This window comes from Salvia miltiorrhiza, chromosome 2 (assembly GCF_028751815.1).
Source record: "Salvia miltiorrhiza cultivar Shanhuang (shh) chromosome 2, IMPLAD_Smil_shh, whole genome shotgun sequence".
NCBI lineage: Eukaryota > Viridiplantae > Streptophyta > Magnoliopsida > Lamiales > Lamiaceae > Salvia > Salvia miltiorrhiza.
The window spans coordinates 63,826,823-63,847,613 of record NC_080388.1 but is presented as its reverse complement, the minus strand read 5'-3'; the positions used below and the strand labels follow the sequence as shown (position 1 = coordinate 63,847,613).

Genomic DNA, 20,791 nt, shown 5'->3' with positions numbered 1-20,791 from the left:
TTAGTTATTATCTCGACATATTATAAGGTTATGAATGATTAATGATATTTTATATTGAATTAATTAGAGTTTAAATGAATTAATAGGTACTATATATATCAATAATACGAGTGTTCTGTACTGGTGACTACTCGAAAGGAACTTCAAGGTTAAGCGTGTTTGACTTAGAGCACAAGTAAGATGGGTGACCTACTGGGAAGTTCGTCAAATGGTATGCAATTAAGGTCAAAATACATTAGAAATACACTAAAAATACTTGTGGAATACAAAGATATTAAAAAAAAATCGAAAAAAAAATATTTTTTTATTAATTTTTAACGACCGAAAATTCGGTCGTTAAAAATAAAATTTCGGTCGTTATTTAAAAAAAAAAGTTTTTATTTGTATTTTATATTTTTTTCTCTTTTTAACGACCGAAATTTCGGTCGTTAAAAATAAAAAATCGGTCGTTAAATTTCACGACCGAAAAAACGGTCGTTAAAACTCTGGCGACGATGCAAACAACGACCGAAAAAAACGGTCGTTAAATCGGTTGTTAAAAATATTAACGACCGAAATATCGGTCGTTAGAGCCGCATTTTCTTGTAGTGTATGGAGTATTATTTTGTTCAATACTTTCGTATTATTTTATATAAAAATAACAATACTATAATTTTAGTTAAAATTATAAAAAGAATTGACATTGAAACACCAAACGAAATACTTATTAAGATTGGGATAGAGGATCCAAGCACTTGAATCGAATGATAGTTTACGTGCAACATGTACACAATATGTAGGAAATTAACTAACAACTATATTTACCTTTTAACATATTCAAATCACAAAAAAGGTTCTAGATATAATTAATACTCTTTAATAAATTTAATTGAACAGTACGTTGCAGCCTTGCAACGAAAACCCATACTAATGAAAACTCATAATACAATTAATTAATTGAACTAAGGATTCAACCCTACTAAAAATGATAAACAAAAACTCCGTTCGACATTAAATTTAAAAATAAATGAATTTTAGTTTAATAATTAAATTAAATATCCCAACATAATGATATACTTGTATATCACAATTTCCATTTCAGTGGTTATTTTAGACACATTAGGTATGATACATCATAGTTCACTAATTATAAATTGATTTGAACTTAGGCCTCGTCAAATATTGGAAAAGAAATTAAAGGGACAGAAAACTAATTAAGGAAGCAACCAAATGGAAATGGTCAACGCCTTACTAATCCAATCCAACCGAATCTCAGTTGAAGCTATATTTATTTAAATGAGTTTAGCTGGCTAAAGATAAGAAAATTAAACATTATAATCATTTGCCAATTAGTAGATTGTAGAAGTAGCATTTTCATGATCTTCTAGTACCAACTAATTCAAGATGTGAGATAATATTAATTATCTTACTATGATTTGGTGTGTTTATGTTTTTGTTAAACTAATCAGTAGCTTGGTCTCACAAATTAAATCGCTCAATAATATTTTGCATGTGTATGCAATTATTAATTATTATTACTCGAAGACTACTGAGTGGGTCAAAATTCACCCCACTTTTTTAGTTTCCTTGGTTAATTATGTGATAATGGTATTGCACTTGCCCCAAGAGCACCCTCACGTGATAATCACGATTTAGTTAGGGTGGAAGAATTAGTGGTCTCAAAATGTTGGTTGCACATTAAATCCAAGCCTTTCACTTTTCAAACTTCATCGTCTCCATGAATTCAAGTCCAATTATTCCAGGCATCCAACGAAAAGTATTGATAGCATGAGAGACAATTCAGGGTATGGCTTTCAAAAATTCTCAATTAATTTCGAATTTCGATATAAGATAAATGTTTAAATCTTAGCTCCAAATCTATATCTATATATAAAACACCCAAATTTATGGCAATTTTGCAATATAATCTTTAACATGGTGATGGTAGCAATTATATAGAAGTTAAAAAGAGAGGAGAGTGAAGACAATTAACAATTCACTGATCATCGCTATCAACCTTTTATTTAAAAGAAATGAGAGGAGAGGAGAGAGGAAATATTTAAATCAAAATTATAAATATTAATAATTTATTTCAAATTTATTTTAAATTATTTTGATCTAGTGAAATTTGTTTTAGAACTATGAATATCCTTTAATTTCCGCATGAACCTATGATTTTTTTTTAATGTGAATCATCAAATTAAACAGAACCCAAGTATTCACCGTTTTTTTTCTTCTTCTTTTTCTCTCTTTTTTATTTGATTTAAAGGTAATATGCTATTTTTAACCTGAACGTCCAAACTCATAACGAGGATTAATTTGATCTTCTCATTTCACTAAAGCGACAAAATAGGAGTATCATCTTAATGAAGTATGATACATGATTATCTAAACATTGTTCTACCAAAGAGAAATGTAGATGTGATAAAGATATAGAATTAAAGGAACGACATATTTATGGGTTAGTTGAAATTGATGATTATTTCCCACATCCTGAAATTTGATAGTATTTTATTGCACCAATCTGCATTCAACTTGTCGATAAATTAAGGACCACAACAATAAATAATGAGGGCAATATATATCGAGTTACGTCAATCTCTTATTGAAGGCGATGATTCGATCGGAATTAAGTTCGAGCAACCACCACCTTTTTTTTTTTGATAAGAAAAAAGAAATTTATAAAAAAATCATGGGTACCAGCAGTACCAAGATCACATTACAGAGTCACAAGAGATGAAGCATCTGCTAACTATCCCTCTAAATTCGAATCTAAATCAAGAAAACCGAAAATCTTACCCCAACTCCACATCCTCACCTTAATCTCCATAACCACTTTGTGTATGTCCCATCCTTTGTTTTCGAATCTGCTCACATTTCTACATCCCCAGACGACCCAGTTAACACAGCACCACAACGCAAGTAAGAATTTTCTACTCCTTTTCCAGTTTCCCAGATTAGTAAACGAAAGGAAGTGTGACACCGCGTAAGAATCGAGCAACCACCACCTGCATCTTCAATCTCATACTAGCTCCATCTCTCTTGATTATATACTCGCTTATTTTACTGGATTTTTTTTGTTTGTATTTGTCATTACTTTGTACAATCACTTACAAAAGTAGCCTATTTGATTTTAGAAATGCCAAATATTCCAACACTTAGATTTGATTTTATCACATCAAATAAGAATATATAATAGCTAGGAAGTTCTTAATATCCAATTGAAGTTCTAATATATCCAATTAATTAAGAATCGTTATCCAATTGATGTCTTAATATCACATCTAATATCATCAGATTGAAGTCTATATATATGCACATAAGAACTTCAGAAAATAACTATAAAATCGAGAAAAAATTACTATATGTTATGAATTTAAAACATAATAATAGAGCTACTCAATCTATCTTAAAAAAAGGTCACCCATATTTAATTTTATTGATTATTGAGGTAAGAGCCCCGACAGCCTCAGGTTATAAAAGGAATCTCAGATCCTTATAAATTTCAGTGCTAAAATTTGGGGGAAAAAATGAGAACGAGAAAAAGTCAATCAATCGCAGCAAATATATGGTCGTTACATACCACAAAAATAACTACATATTTATGTATCACAAAATTAACTATACTCTTAAATGTCATTAAATTTTATGATATGCTTTTATTTATATAACACGGGTATTAGCTACTCGCCTCGATCAAGAATGTCATGATATTATTTACTGACTTTTATATTCTCATAATACTTCAAAAAATTATATCACTATTAAAATATTTTATTGTAATTTTTTTCTTATGGAATAATTTGTTGTAGTCTTCAATTATTTTATAAACAATCTACTAAATTAGGTTGGTAACTACAAATTTAAATTGAAGGCAACTGATCATGTAAACACAAGACGAACTAACACATGACAAGTCTTTCGTGTCTAAAAAAATTTCACAAATGTTCTTTATATTGAGTTCCGATGTGCTTAATAATTAAGAAAATGACCTGTTTTCCCCATAAATAAAGCCCTTCGAATATTGAAGTAGATGCAAGTGGAGGGGTAGGAAACGAATTGCATGTCTCAAAAAATTAACAGCATGAGTGACATCTCAATCAATCTCCGATCGATACGACTCTAGATCGAGTAGAAGAAACATCACTATTACAAGTATTAATTAATGAGAAGTGGTGGCAAATGAGTAGATATATAGCGTTTACTTTGGATGATTAGTCTTGATAGATAAAAAAATAATAAGTCTAATTCTTTGTTTATTTTGATGGATTGAAACTTTGAGATATTCCAAAGTCCTTAATTATTTCTATCAATTAATCTAATTTTGTTTTGATTTGTATCTCATTAGAAAGAGTGGAATTGGAGAAATACTACTATTGAAAATAAAAATACTCAATCATGCATTTTATCAATCATGTAAATTAAACGATCCTAAAAGTATGATTAACATCATCCGGCGCCAAAGCAAGCTAAAGCTTCAGATTGTAACCAAGTTAATTGTAACCAACGAATTACGTTCCCACTCCAAAAACAACAGCCGCTGGAATACATCCCAGCCGTTGATACGTGCATTTACGGTAAACAATTCATCAAATAACTAACTTTAATACTACATCCCAGCCGTTGATCCATCCATGTCATAGATCTCGAATTAATATTTTCTTGGATTCGCGTCAACTGCTTCATTAATTTTCTAAATGACAATCGGCTGGCTTCAACATATATGGATTCGTTATGATGGACTTGTAAAATATGATGCTCAAATGGTTAATTAAGGATATATTTTTAAAAAGTTCTAATCTCTTTTAAACGATGAAGATTTTAGAAGATATGACTATTTCTTTGTGAACTGTGATCACGTTCCATTCTTCTCTAAAATGTCAGATTTCATATAGCATTCGTTTCCTGATACAACAATTAAAGAAATATACTATAAGAAATTAAGATTAACCATAGTATATATCATTTCTCTTTTTATCTTTTCTTGTCTTATAGATCTATACTGTTCTGTTTCATTGGGTTACAAATTAAATTAAGTAAACGCACTCCAATGCCAACTCCACCGGTTGTGCAGTACTACAAAATGTGATATACTTGAACAAAATATTAGTAATATTCTCTCACAAACTAGCTAGAGAGACATACACATCACACACATGAATAAACAACATGGCACTGAAAACAATAAAAAAAACTGTACATACAAAACAGAAATAGATCAGCTTTTAGTTACGTGACTTGATTCCACCAACTACCACACTACAAGTACAAGATATACTTGAAAATACAACTAGTAATTAATTAAAACCCTTTCTTTCATCAATTTATGTGTTACAAATTCTGTTTCATCTTATGTGCTTAACATTACTCATACAAATCTTGTATATATACTTATTCTAACCTATATACACGATTTGTACGAGTAATATAGAAATAAGAGATGCAACAAAACGTGTAAGAGAAGATTCGAGAGCAGACAAAAAAAGAAAAGGGTTAAAATTTGCAAAAATTAAAAATGAGCTAGCATTCGAGAGCTTTGTAGATCACCACAAAGCAAGGCAAAATGGCCCTCGAACTAAACACATGCAACTCCTCCATATTTGAGTAAACTCCGGCGTGCCCGGCCACGGAGTCATACGACCCGGCCGCCGCCCCGTCGTCGGCGTCCTCGGGCCCGCGCTTCACCCTCCCGGCGATGACGCGGCAGACGAGCATGGCGCGCCGGGCGGCGGGGGCGGCGAGGCAGTCGTGGGCGCGGCCGCTGCTGGCGGTGGTGCGGATGCCGGTGGCCTTGGCGCCCTGGAAGCCGTGGCGGATGACGGTGCAGACGCCGCAGGCGGGAATGGAGCCGCAGAGGGAGGAGGCGCCGCGGGCGCCGAGGGAGCAGGTGAGGGTGGCGCAGTGGAAGCGGAGCAGCTCGTTGCCGTCGGCGGCGCAGCGGGCGCTGCGCTTGGCGGCGTTGGCGGTGGCGCGTATCTTGACGGCGTCGCGGTAGTCCTCGAATCGCTGGATGGTGCGCTGCGTGTTGTGGACTTTGAGGATGCGGTCGATCTTGCAGATGGGATTGTCTTTCTTCAGCCAGCTTGATTTGAAGATTATTTCCACTATGTTGCGGCTTGAATCCTCCGGCCCTAGCTCTGACACTGTTTAACCAATTATTCACAAATTACAAAACAAATTTCCAATATAATATTTACGTACCATCCATCAATACAGAAAAACAAGTTTCGTACATGCATTTACAAAATGATGTCAAATCTACAACATTAATTGCATCACGCGCCTGGGTGTGAATTGGTAGAATTCAACAAATATAATCATTTATTGCTAAAGCTTTTTAGTTTTTGTTTTTTATTTATTTCAAATCTAAATAGTAGTACATTTTTTAGGGGAGTGTAATACTCCATATAATACTCATTTGACTATAATGATGCTACAAGAAGCTCGTTCAACGGAACATTACAGTGGAGGAAAATTATTTAATTACGTAATAAACCAAAAATTAATCAGAAAACTCAATTTGTCATAGATTAAGATTTACAAATTTATCGCTATCAATCTCGTATAGGCTTATGACCTAAACAAAAAAGAGTTGGGTCGACCGAAATATGAATTAATTGTTGGTGTCGGTGAGGTACAATATTAATATTATACAAGACGAGTTAGAAAGCGCCACGTATGGATTGAGAGCTGTAATTAGATGGTCCTCCACAAATGAAGTGGCAGAACTACAGGGTCGATGCTCCAAAAAAGAAAGGCAAACATTAATGGAGTTTAATATTTTTTTTTTGAGAGGGATTAATGGAGTTTAAATATTAAGCACGTAATTAATCTGATTTACATCTTTTAAGATTGCTGCCTGCACTAACAACTTCAAATTCCTTGATTTCCTCTATTGAGAAAACTTTAAAGTTCCTTCAATACCCAAAAGACCACCATTTTTTATGTATGTAAACATATGCATATATGTATTTTTATATTTATTGAACATGCCAAAATACTTGGACTTTCCAACGAAACCAATAATAAATGAATAAATAAAATAAAAGGATAAAGGAGACTAAGGAGTAGGTAGGCCATATGCAATGATGGATCAACTTCAACTGTCCCAATAGTCAATCTCTGTTCCACCATATATACTGGAGTGAGATGATTTAAATGGGTAAAATGGCCTAGATAAAACTACAGTAATCATGAATGCTATCACAAATCCACCTTTTATATATTACTAAATTGAGCAAATTTAAGTGACAAATTAACTTAATCTAACATGGGATAAACCAGGTTACCTTTTTATGCACAAAAAGTAGAGAGTAGGACTAATTATGCAGGATTAGGACCACAAAATTAAAAAAGTATGAACAAGATTTTAATTACCTGCATGCCTCACTGCTTGATGATGTTCCAAACTCTCAATTTTGGGGAAAACCTCTCCACATTCGGAGCAAGCACATATAGTTGTTCTTGGCAACGGATACCTGCACCACAACAAAAAATATTTCAATTAAATTAAACATATGTTTTCAATGAAGTTGCGATGAAAAACATCATTTCTCATATATATTTTTTATTTGGACAAAGAACCATAGTCGTAAAAAATTTCCCTTTCCCTTTGAATATTACCTGGTGGGATCAACAATGGCATGACACTCGTAACAGCCGGAGAGCTTCCTGAGCTGGATGCCGCGGGTGGCGGATCTCGCGGCGGAGGCGGAGTTAGCCGAGCGCGCGGACGATCCGTGGGTGGTCTTTTTGGTGAGGAGCCTGGTTTCCTGGCCGGCGGTGCTGCCGTCGGGCGAGTTATCGGCGCGGTGTACAACTCTGGTGTTGGCGTCTCTGAAGGTACAAATGGAGGAGCAGGATGAGTAGATATTGCTGTTGTGTTTGGAGGGATCGTGGATTTTGGAGTCCACGATTTGCTTGCAGGTTAGTAGGTTCTTGAACTGGTCCCACGATGACGGCGGTTTCGCCGGCGGCGGCTGCTTCTTCTTCTTGCGCTTCGAGTTGGAGTTGGGAGCATGTTTCTTCTGCTCCTGAGATTGCTCTGGCAGGAAAGTTAGCAGCGCCATGAAAAGGAGTGCTACGAATCTCAAGAGGAGTGCTGCTAAAGGATTAGTAGTATCTCTCTCTCTCATCCACACCATACACACACTTTGAGAGAGAGAGAGAGAGAGAGAGACTTCTTCTCTCTTAGCAAGTTGGGAGAAGAAGATTCTTTAATGGGGTGAGGGATCCAAGGTGTGTAAAGAAGTTGGGGAGAGGGGGAGGGCCGGGGGTGTTTTCGGTATTTTGTATATATGCATGTTTATCAATGTTGGTTTCTCATACTGATTAGTATTAATTAAAACTGGTTAGTTAAATAACCTATAATTAAGTCAGATCTTTGTTGCAAATGGTGCTTTATGAATTATGATTATGCATGTCTCGCTATTGCTATGAAAATCATCACTCTATATATATTTATGACTATTTTCAATGTAACGCGTGTGATGAGTATATCTTGATATAGCAGAACTATTTATAGCATAGAATTTTCTTGTTAATCTATAGTCAACGCTTAATTTGTACCAACCGATTGATTTGGCTTACATATTATTCCCTTCGTCTAATAAACAAGTATTCATTCCGTCCACAATATCGTTGTCATTTTTATCATTTTAATTCGTTTACAATATTTTTATCACTTTTATTTATAATAATAAGATTCACAAATTTCATTCACAAATCACAATAATGGAATCTAAACTTCATCCGCAATAATATTCACTAATATCAACTACTACCAGTCATTTTCTTAAAACACGTGTCGTATTCACAAAGTGATAACAATGAGAGTATTATTTTTTCCATTTTCGTTCGTCCTATAAAAAAATATCACTTTCATTTTGTGATACGACGTACCCCACACATTATTTACCACATATATTATCACTTTTTAAAAAAAGTGGTGAATTTTCTTCTCCAATCAATATATTATCTATCAAATATTTTTTAAAATTTATATTATATATCTCCTAAGTGATATTCTCTTATGTGATGGAGTATGATAACATTTAATTAGCTTAATTATTAGTTCACCAAATCAAATAAATTGTGGATGAGTGTAGTCGGTGAAAATCCGACCAAAAAGTTTTGTTAAGAATGCTTACTGCATCAAGTGTTTTAGTTTAAGACAAATAGTAGTTGAAGAAGAATTCATTAACTCAAAATTCTAAAGTTGAAATCTGAGCGATAATAGATATATTGAGGTGGGGCGCTGGTCATTTCCTATTAATGATCGATATGGCAAAGTCTCATTTCATGCATTTCTTGTACATGGAGTAATTACTTCTATGTATCCATCAATCAATTGATTAATAATTGAAGGCAAAATAGTCTTATTTTCACTTCTCCTTGTGAGCCTTTTAGAAACTTTAATTGGGTTCGTTTTCGTATGTTTTCTGCGTTTGGTACATGATCGATCTAGATAGAAATCTAGGTAGGAGTATAAAGTCAGATTATTCATATACTCCCCCGATTTATTAGATGCACAAAAATTTTGGACATTCAAATTAGAGAGAAAGTGTAAAATATATAGTTAAAATTAAGTGGTATGACGTATAATTTTTTAAAAGTTAAATTTTGTCATTTATAAAAACATATCACCTATAGTGGGACCACCCAAAATATAATATATGTCACTTTTAATGGAATATATAGAAAGTATTAATTATAATATATATATATATATATATATATATATATATATATATATTAAGAGAAGCAAATTACTAATATTTTTTAAAATCATGCCACGGTGAATTTGAACCTAAAAGCTTTGGTTTCAGATTACCATTACGCCAACACACACACATGCGGTGATAGATTGAAGGAGGAAGGGAGGGGGCCTTGGGCCCACTGGATTTTTGAAAAAAAAAATAGTAGGTATTATATAAAGTATATATTTACTATTTTAAAAATTAAATAGACCTAACAAATTCTTCAATAGTACTGCTAATAAATTAAATTTAACAAAACCATATCTTCAAATTAATTGATAATTTATAATGACAAAACTATTATTTGTTATTAAATTAAATTAATTTGATTTGATTAGATATATGCTTCTATTTATTATAATTGTATTAAATTAATAAATTTCTTTTGATTATTTAAAATGTGAAGAGATTGAGACAAACTTTTGAGAACACGATAAAAAAATTGAATCAAACTTTTTGAAGACGGAGTGAGTACTAGTTGAACCCTTCGACGAGTTTTTGCATACACACATTAACCAATATATTAGATTCATCAAATAAAGACAGTACTATTAAATTAAAGATAAATAATACAAGAACTTATTAATATATTATGAAAAAATTGTATAATTAAAGAATTAGTGAAATAAAAAATTAAAGGAAAAAGATTTAAGAATGCATGCATTTTACCTATACTAATAGAGATTATGTGCATTTACAAGTAAAAAAGAAATTATTTTAGTAATTATTTTTTTTATGAATGAAAGTTTATTTTCATTTCATTTTATAGTAACAATTATCATTTTAATATATTTTTGAAATTAATTATTGGATTTTTTTTTGAAAATTATAATATTATTACATTCATAAAATTGAAAAAAATTAACTAAATTTAATATAAAAATAATACTTTTAATTAATTAAGCATCACCTAATTTGGTCGTCATTAGAAAAGGAGCACAATAAAAAAGAAAAGAAAATTGATATGAAATTCATATTTATTTTCTAGGTTTCTTCTTTTTATAAATAATTTTAATGTTAAGGATTCTGGCAAAATTAAACTTGTAATAGAATTATTAAATAAATAATTTGTATTGTAATTCTAAATTATTAAATTTTACATAATAGTGAATAAAGTGTTCTAATGAATACTACTGCTAATTAAATAATTATTAAAATATAAAATATAAATCATAGTAATATATTTTTAGGTTTATTATGTATAAATATTATTACATAATTGACCTAAAATTAAGGATATATGAGGGATATTATAGACAAATCAAATTTTGTAAAACAATTTAAGCTCTTTAATAGGCATAGTTATACTCCAATATCGGTCCATGATAAAATTTTCTAAAATAGAGTGACACAGGTTTTAAATTAGGTTGTTGAGTGTATTGTGAGTGGTAAAAAAATGTTGTAATTGGTATTGAGAGTGATGAAAATATAAAAAATAAGGATAAATAAGGTATTATAAATGGTGAGAATGATAATTGAAAAATAGAATATTAATTTTTTTTTCAGACGTATAAATTTTTATTATGGACGCAAGGTGTATATTTATATATGTATGCATGTTTTGCGTGTGTTTGTGTGTATGTCATGAATCGCCACTTGCTGATCTAGGCCAATAATATTTTAAGGGTGACAAGTGACAACAATATATATATATATATATATATATATATATATAATTGTATATATTTTGTTAATGTGCTTTTGCACTATAAAGCACTTGTGTCTTTTTCCAATAGGAAAATTATGAATTCATCTCATGTCAACTTGTGCGTATTAAGAGGGTGTTTGGCTGAGCTTATAAGCTCCTCATAACAACTTATAAGTTGTTTAAGAGCTTATAAGCTCCTTCAAAGTGTTTGACAAAATAAGTTTCTCAATAGCTTATAAGCTCCAAAAATAAGCTCCAAGAGCTTATAAGCTCCCCAAAAAATAAGTTCATCTACCCCAACTTATTTTTTTATAATCTCATATGCAACAATCTTTTTACATATATTTTTTAACTATAATTTATTATTTCCATCATATATCATTTAAGTTTATTTTTCTTTGATTTTCTCTCTCTAAAAAAATATTTTCTCTTTCTAGCAAAAAAATTCTCTCTCTAGCTTATAAGCTCAATTATCAAAACACTTTGACAACTTATAAGCTCTTAAAAATTATATCTTATAAGCTCTTGAAACATCTTATAAGCTCCAAAAGCTTATAAGCTCTTTAAAATAAGCTTTGCCAAACACCCTCTAAGTCGCGAGGGTGGATAGTGAAAATTGAGAGAATAATTAGAAAGTATGTATATAAAATGATAGTGGAATGAATGATATTAGGATGGAACCGCGCATGTGAAGGTTAGGACGGCTAAGTTTGGCTTCTATATGCCAAGTGTAACATGGCATGTACATTGGAGTATCCTTTTGTTCCTTCTTTTTGTTCTTTTAACTCAAGTCTGCACGTTACGCTGGAGTTAATTATATACTTACATTGCATTCGAAACAAAAATGAAACTTTTACTGTTACTAGAATTTTAATTTGCGTTCCAAACAATAATATATAAATCTTTTATAATTCAAAATTTGAGAATAATTTTCCCTTCTCATAGCTAGTGGGTTCTCATTTGAAAGGAATTCTCGCATTTGAACCCTTATATCTATACATATATTAAATATAGAAAAAGAACCACTCCTAAAAATAGTAAGTCACCGTAATTTTATTTATTTGTTCATTTCGTCTACTCTACATATACAAATATCTTTTTGTTATAATTTTTTATACTCATAGAATTTGTCATACTTTTATGATTTGTAGTTTTCATTTTAAAATGAGTTTGTAGGCTGACCCTACCCTATACGATTATATTAAACATGTAATAACATATTTTTTTAATTATTGTTTTGATTGGCATTCCTGATGCCTTGATCCCTTTTCTTTTAATAAAATTTTTACTTTACTGATCAAAAAAAAAAAAAACATATTTTTTTAATTAAATATATAATAACATATGTTGGAGAAAATTATAAAGTTTTAATATGATACCAAAATCCCTAAGACTTATGTATGTGCCAATGTATATGCCATATGTTGTATCTCTCCCATCTCCACCATCATCCAACATTCACACCATGGTTACTCATGCTAAAAATAGGATTCTTAAACCTCACGTGTTTAGCTTAGGTTTTCTTTGCTGCTGTTGAGAGATGTGGTTGTACACCATTTGCCGTCATTACCAGCTTCTGTTAATGATGTTTTAGCACATTATTGTCATACCCTAATTCTTGAAGGAATAAATATAATCGAGGTGTGAATAATTCATAGAAATAAATAAGGGAAAAACCTCGTTAAAATCGAATAATAAGATATCAAGTCGGGCTATACCTCTTTGGATCACAAGTTTTGTTTCATGCTTCTGACAACCGATATTCATTAGCATAAATTTAGTAGTGAAGAGTCTAAGTTCGGTCAGGTATATCATTTGAAATTTAACATGAAGATCTTAAGTTGAGAAAACAAAAGACGGATATGAGTAATTGCTACAGTGGAAGTCTAAAATAGAAATTTAACCATAGCCCCAGCTCCGTTCCGTCAGCACCAGTCAGCCAACCTGAAAATATTTGAAAGTATTTTTGGGCTAAGTACTAGCTAATGTACTCAGTGGGCATGCATTTTCTGAAACATTTCATATTTTCGTAAAGACAGTTTATCCAATCATACTTGACATAACTTAGAAGGTTTTAAATTGAAAGAACTTCTAAGCATGTTAAAATAATTTCTTTCATTTGTGCGCACATGTCACACACCCTCTTTCTGTTACTCACTGTGATCCCGAACCTTTTAGCCACCGACGGATCTCTGTCTCCTGCTTACTTGAATTGAGGGCGTAACCCAGACAAGTTTACTTTGACATGGGGATGCTACCCAGGCAGGCCTCATATTTCTCATGCTCCGGAACACATCCAGCCGAACACCCTTATAACGCCTCTGGTTAGTGCCGGATGGAGATCAACCCACCGAGTTAGCTAACAAGTGTACACAATTCTCAAACAACGTGTTAGGTCATAAGAGAACCTCAATTGATTAACTTTGCGAGCCTTAAACAGAGCAGAGTGCACATAAATATTTTATTGGATAAACAGTTTGCATTTCATTGAAACATTTAGAGCTTAATAACTCAATCATACTTTATATATTTGGAAAGTAAGCCCACCTGATTAGGCAAAGCTTGAAGATCATAATTACATAAATTCATCTTGGGAAAGCAGCGGTAATCCCCTCGATCCACAAATCCTACAAGAAATTATATTCTTAATATGTACAACATGTTGTTTGTCGCAGTTGTGCTTAATCTGAATATATATAGATCACTTGCTAATTGCACTACTGAAATTATTAATTTGGCTTCACTCCTTGTACTAATCCTGTTTTTACTCTAGAGCTCGGCTTAAGTATGACGTTTCCACATCACATTTGGTGTGACAAATCCCTACGTTGTTAGTCTTTCTACTAATCCTATTTTTCACGCTAGAACTAAACATGTTGAGGTTGATATACATTTTGTTCATGAAAAAATATTGGATAAAATGGTGGAAGTTGGTCATGTTCCCATAGCTGACCAAGTTGTGGATATCTTTACCAAACCTCTTGCTGAGTTCAGAGAGTTCAGATTTTGTTTCTTTCGAGACAAATTCAAGCTTGTTGATACTGGTTGAATATTTGAAGAAAACTCTCTCTTTTGGGAGTATATTAGCTGTACATAATCTGCTATGTAACTTGTATATAGTTTAAATTTAACTTTCTGTTATAATTAGTTTCTTAGCTTGATTAGTAGATAGCCAGCTCAGCATGCAAGTTGTTATAAGCGGTTTAAGTTGGCTAGCTAAAAGTAGGATAGTAGCATAAACAAACTTTCTCCTTCTCTTTGAATATACTAAATCTTCTCCATACTTCTCTCCCTTGCTTTTCTTGGTTTCTTTAACAGCTATACATTAGAAAATTCATTATATGTGGCAATTATCTCAATTAAATCTAAACAATAATTATTTTATAAATATTACTATTATCTCAATCAAACATATATATTAAGATTTGTAGTTTGGTCCATTCTTATAAAAGAGAAGAATACCATTTTAAAATGCTATATATTTATATTTGTAATATATTAAAAAGAAAACTTTAATTTAAAATCAATTTTAAAATTGAATGACGATTTTGTCATTATAATCAAATTAAAGATTTATTTTTAAATTATATTTTTTCTTTATATTTCAGTTAATTCTTTATCTTCATATATTCTTTTGTTTTATTTCTTTTCTAAAATTGTGAAATTTGGTTAATTATAAAATATTTGATATACATACCAAATTAAAAATCACGACTAGAGCTTTAATTTGATAGTGTATTTTATGTAAATATTATTCTTCAATTCTTTTTTTATTTTCATTTGTTTTTCTTTTATCTTATTTAAATTTCTTCATTTTTTTGATTTCTCATATAATATAAAGTATTATTATGAATTCTTCATTATTTTTTATTTTTTATGTATTCAATTAAAATTTTATTTTTATTATATCTATAAACATGATAATTGAATTCGTATCAATTTTATATATATAAAGAAATATAAAATATTCTCATGCATTGTGCGAGTGCAAATGCTAGATGTATACTATGAGGAATTATATGGTATATACCTACCGTACGTGAACATCATGTGAACGCCACTCAGCATTTTATTATTATTATTATTATTATTATTATTATTATTATTATTATTATTATTATTATTATTATTATTATTATTGGATTCTAAGCTCGAAAATTAATATTATAAATTACACCAAGTTGATTTTTTCACTTTTTCCTTATAAATTCAGACAATTTAATGAAAGAATAAAATAAGGTTTGATTGTTATGTGATTTATAAAATTAATGACGTTTATAACAACTCCTGAGGTATTAGAGTAAAAATAAAATGTATAAAATACTAAAAAATTATATGTCACTAATGTGGATTAAACGTGAACAATAAGTATGAATAGAGAATTGTGCTCACGTAAATTAATATGTAGATATCATAATTATCATTCCTACGTAAATAATGTCATTGATCAGTTTAATTTTCACGTAACGCGTAAGAGTGCGTTTACTTTGATGGATAAATTTATCATGGGAAAATGATAGATAATAAATATTTATGTCTTTAAATACCTCATTTTTTTTTCTCGCATCTATATAATCTATCTATATAATATATAAAAGAAGAGTTTTTCCCTCTCTTTTTCTCTCTCTTCTTTCATCAATTTTTTTACTATTTTTCATTTTGTTTTTCTATATTTTAATTATTTTCTAAATATTATCAAATTTGATTCATGAAAAAATATTCAATACGCATCTTATATTTAATATAGTATAAAAGTCATCATAAATGAATTTAAAACGAATAAGTTGTGAATTATTTTATTTTATTTTTAAAACATACTTTGTATTTATTTATATTTTAATTTTATTTAATATTTTTATTTATTATTTAAATATATCGTTTAATTTTAATGTTCGTCATGCATCACACGAATATAGGTATTAATTTTATACAAAAGAAAAGTTCATCATTTTTCCTTCCTTATTTTCACTTTAAATAATAGTATCATCCAACCAAAAAAATCATCTAGTTTACATATCTCTTTTAAAGTTGTAAAGCTTAATCGAGTTGGTCAAATTAAGCCCCAGTTTTGGAGCACAGACACGTGAGTCATCATTGTATCACGAAGAAGGCATATCACCAAAAGTCGTGAGCACTGTGAGATTCCGTTTTGTAATGAAAAAAGAGGTATTAATTCCCACTTACATTATTTCTTGTTATATTCATGCATATGCATATATTTGTGAATTTTTTTGACGTTGTTGTGATTCCCATACCTAATACTTCCAACAATTACAAGACAAAATTATTTGTTGTTGTATCATACGTATCTAGCACCAACTTCATTGTGTTCAACTCCATGATCGAGGTTCCTACAAGTAATTACTATTTGGGTGTAAATCATTCTGTTGGTGGAAAAAATGTACTCTAGTATATAAAATTGAGAGGCTGTATTGTGATTGACTGATTGTAATGCTTGCTAAATCTGCCTATTAACTTAAGACTACCTTTATTTTGATGAATAAATTTATCCATAAAAAAAGATGAATAACAAAAATTTATGTGAGAAAAGGGTCGCACGTACACAGATTTAAAGGGAATTCCTTTTGTAATTGATTGTCTCATTGAAATTTATGAAGCAACAAATTTATTTTCCTTAGGCGCGTAGGTGTATCTTAATATCTTTGATTGGAGTAGTTGGAGGTCGGAAATCGGCTACGCCAACTGTTCTCCATCAACTATTATTATTTACTTTGTTATTTCACTTTCATTCTAAATAAATGGCTGTGGACCTTAGCTTGTGGTCGTCTTCAACACTTCAAGCGTGTACATCTTAAACACCTTTTTTTTTTTTTTTTGATAAGGAAAGTAAATATTATAGAACGAAAAGGCACCAGTAGTACCAAGAAGATTACAAAATCATCGGTGATTCCTCATTCGACATCCACCTATGAATCCCAACTTCATCATTAACAAAACCAAAAATTCTACCCCAACTCCACACTCTAGCTTTGATTTCTCCAAACAAGTTTGCACTCTCCCATATTTTGTTCTCAAATCTACTCTCATTACGCATTTTCCAAATAAGCCAAGTAGTACAACACCAAAGAGCCATCAAGAGCTTCTTATTTCTTTTCCGGCCACTCAAACTAGTAAAGAACTGAAAGTACGAGGACACGTCATATGGCTGCGCCATGCTAACTCCGAGCCATTGAAAGATTGCTTCCCATACCTTTGAGGTCTTTGGACAGTGGATCAACAAGTGGTTCGTGGATTCCTGCCGATGAAAACAGGCGTTACATCCCACCTCGACTTCACACAACATCACATTTCTTCTCGAGAGATTGTCACACGTCGGAATTCTGTTCTTCAAAATTCTCCATGCGGTAAGCTTGACTTTGTTTGGAATAGGGATCTTCCACACCTTCGTACTCATATCAGTTTCCTCCACCGCCTCCGTAGTGTCGTTTGCTTGATCTTTAATAGCTTCATAAGCGGACTTGGTTGTAAAGCCTCTCCCGATGTCGCCACTCCATGTCCATCCGTCCTTGTTACCTGCACACAGATTAGTACCAGAAATAAGGCTAAGCAACTCCGAAACTCCTTCCTTCTCTCTCTCAAATAGCTCTCTTCTCCACCTTAAATCCCAACACCATCCAGTATCAGTCCATTCCCCAACTTCACAGATTGCAGCTTCTTTATTAGCACTCAACTGAAAAAGTCTAGGAAAAGTAAACTTCAACGGCTTTTGTCCAACCCACCACTGACTCCAGAATTTAAAGGTCTTCCCATCCCCCACCTTTGGCTTCAAATTTTGAACAAACCAAAAATTGCTCGCCCCTCCCGCCGCAGAAACGATCTTCGGCCACCACCCATCTCTAAATCTACCTTTCCCCGCGTTTTCCAGACCTGTCTCTCCCCACTCAACCTCACCATAAATGGACCTAACAATTTTAGCCCAAAGCATGTCCCTTCCAGTAAGGTACCGCCACAACCATTTAACGACAAGTGCCTGATTAAACCACTCAATATTTTTAAGCCCCAAGCCTCCTTCATCTTTTGAAGCACAAAGCACCTTCCATTTCACCCAAGCAATCGCACTTTTACTAGAACCCCCTCCCCACAGAAAATTACCAAGTAAAGCATTTAGGGAACTCACAATTGATTTTGGTAAATAGGTAAAAGAGAGCTGGTAAATCGGTATAGATTGAAGCACAGCCTTCACCAAGGTCACTCGGCCCGCGAGAGAGAACTTCCCATTTTTCCACGAATCGATTTTCTTTCTCACCTTCTCAACCAAGTATTTCCAATCAGCAACCTTTTTGCCCTTGCTACCCACTTTAATACCGAGGTAATTGAAAGGTAAGGAGCCTACATCACAACCCAAAACAGCCGCCATCCTCTCGATCTTATCCTCCTCAACCCCAACTCCAAAGAGACAACATTTTTTGAAATTCACAGCAAGCCCTGACAGTAGCTGGAACACTCTGAGAATCCTTTTAACTGCCACTGCATTTCTTTCATCATTCTCCATCAAGAAGACCGTGTCATCGGCGTATTGGAGGTGCGGAATTGAAATGTAATCATTTCCTACCTTTACCGGCTTAAACAGCTCCTTCTCAACAGCTCTCGTGATCAAAGAATGGAGCCCCTCCGCTGCAATAAGAAAGAGAAATGGGGAAAGCGGATCCCCCTGCCGTAATCCTCTTTCTAAACACACCTCACCAGATGGAGATCCATTCACCAAAATATTCGTCGTCGCCGAGGAGATACAACCTCGGATCCATTTCCTCCATAATGGTTCAAAATCCATTCTTTCAAGCATTAAATCTAAGAAATCCCACTCGACGGAGTCATATGCTTTCGCGAAATCCACCTTGAAGATAATCCTCCCTTTTCTCTTCTTAGTAGCCTCCGCGATTGCTTCATTTAGAACCACGACCCCATCAAGGATGTAACGGCTGCCAATGAAGGCACTCTGATTATCCGAAATAACTGAATCCATGACCTGTTTCATCCTATTCGCCAAAACCTTCACAATGACTTTGTAGAGGCTACAAATAAGTGAAATAGGCCTAAACTCCTCAAGTGAGCAAGCTCCTTCTTTTTTAGGAATGAGAACGATGAATGAAGAGTTACATCCCCGAGGGATTTTGCCATTGGAGTGAAATTCAGTCATCACCTTTAAAAAATCTTTCTTGATAATCTCCCATGACGCTTTCCAGAACTTGAGGTTAAAGCCATCCGGTCCCGGGCTCTTGTCACCGTCACAGCTCCAAATGGCCTCTTTAATTTCTGATTCTGAAAAAGTTTTGATCAGCTCCGCATTATTCGCTGCAGAAACTCTCCGAGCAGTGAAATCTCCCGGTATCATAGGTAGGACGCGCGGCGTCTTCTTGAAGTGATTCTCGAAGAACGTTTTGACGTTCTCCTTAATGGTCTTTGGATCCTCGATCCAGCAGCCCCCAACATCAAGCCCTGCAATTTCATTCTTCTTTCTTCTCCCAAAGGGATTATAAACCTAAATTCGAAAGGGTTGATGAGAAGAGAAGGAATGAGCAGAATAGCGTCAAAGAAAAGAAGTTGGAACAGATACAACCATGCAACATGAAGGTGTATAATAGGCACGCAGGTGTCTCCTTTAAGGAAGCTCTTACAGGTGCTAAAGATGATAAAGAACTTGATGATGAAACATTACAGTTCCAGACGACGGAAGAAGACTTGGTTTGGCTTAATGGTAACGGAAATAAAATCTAGAATTTAATTACTTATCTTCCCGTTTATTTGATTTGATTTATAATCCTTTTTTCGTGTTAACTTATTTGATTTAGTCTGTTTTTCACTTTATATTTGAATTCATAAATTTATCATTCTAAACAATCGCGGTAAATAAATAGAAGGGACGAAGAGAGTATTTTATTTTTCCTACTTATAGAGTTGAAAAGTTAAAATAGGCAACCTAGTTGTGCTTAAAAAAAGGAACCTAGTACTCTTTTTTTTTCCTTTATTAATTATCAACATCTTTTCCTGTTTGAAGTAATTATAAATTAATCTTAAATTCTTAATTATACAATTATATATGAACATTTAGTTATGTATAAAACATATCGAAACGGATTTGAAAACTTTAATTTGGTTTGTCAACATCCCTCACGTGTCACTTTATTACTTTACATTCATTTTATATATATAAACTTTAAAAATTGTATTATTATATTTTAATAAAATAAAAATATATTTAAATGTGAAACAGCCTCCGGATATGTAAGACGGTGAAATCTATATAATATATAAAGAACCAGTTTAACAGAATATAACTTACCGTCATTTTTAAACAGAATATTCCTCAATTTTAACGGCTCTGTTAATTCAGATTGTATTACAATTCACGTATATATTCCTCAATTAATTTCATTCAGCCTTCACC

General features: G+C 32.4%; 2 protein-coding genes across 2 annotated transcripts; both read right to left on the bottom strand.

The window, feature by feature from the left end:
- Positions 1-5,136: 5,136 nt before the first annotated feature.
- On the bottom strand, positions 5,137-8,216 carry LOC131011076 (uncharacterized). Its single transcript, XM_057938828.1, has 3 exons — positions 7,603-8,216; positions 7,357-7,457; positions 5,137-6,122 (listed from the first exon to the last, which is right to left on the bottom strand). Exons 1-3 carry the CDS (start codon positions 8,121-8,123, stop codon positions 5,500-5,502), a joined length of 1,245 nt encoding a protein of 414 aa, XP_057794811.1. The 5' UTR covers positions 8,124-8,216; the 3' UTR covers positions 5,137-5,499.
- A 6,436-nt stretch (positions 8,217-14,652) lies between these two features.
- LOC131009878 (uncharacterized) lies at positions 14,653-20,692 on the bottom strand. The gene is made up of 5 exons (XM_057937281.1): positions 20,687-20,692; positions 19,547-19,885; positions 19,241-19,396; positions 18,653-18,979; positions 14,653-14,703 (listed from the first exon to the last, which is right to left on the bottom strand). The coding sequence occupies exons 1-5, from the start codon at positions 20,690-20,692 to the stop codon at positions 14,653-14,655; spliced, it is 879 nt and encodes a 292-aa protein (XP_057793264.1).
- Positions 20,693-20,791: the final 99 nt, after the last annotated feature.

Excerpts from the sequence above, each read along its gene's own strand:
- LOC131009878 (XM_057937281.1), bottom strand. Across the intron at positions 19,397-19,546 it reads TCAAGAAAGATTTTTTAAAG|GTTTTGGCGAATAGGATGAA; the intron begins GTGATGACTGAA and ends GTCATTGTGAAG. Across the intron at positions 14,704-18,652 it reads GGAAATACTTGGTTGAGAAG|CTGTTAAAGAAACCAAGAAA; the intron begins GTGAGAAAGAAA and ends TCTAATGTATAG.
- LOC131011076 (XM_057938828.1), bottom strand. The coding sequence starts at position 8,123 with ATGGTGTGGATGAGAGAGAGAGATACTACTAATCCTTTAGCAGCACTC. Across the intron at positions 7,458-7,602 it reads GCCATTGTTGATCCCACCAG|GTATCCGTTGCCAAGAACAA; the intron begins GTAATATTCAAA and ends GTTGTGGTGCAG. Across the intron at positions 6,123-7,356 it reads TCAAGCAGTGAGGCATGCAG|TGTCAGAGCTAGGGCCGGAG; the intron begins GTAATTAAAATC and ends TTGGTTAAACAG.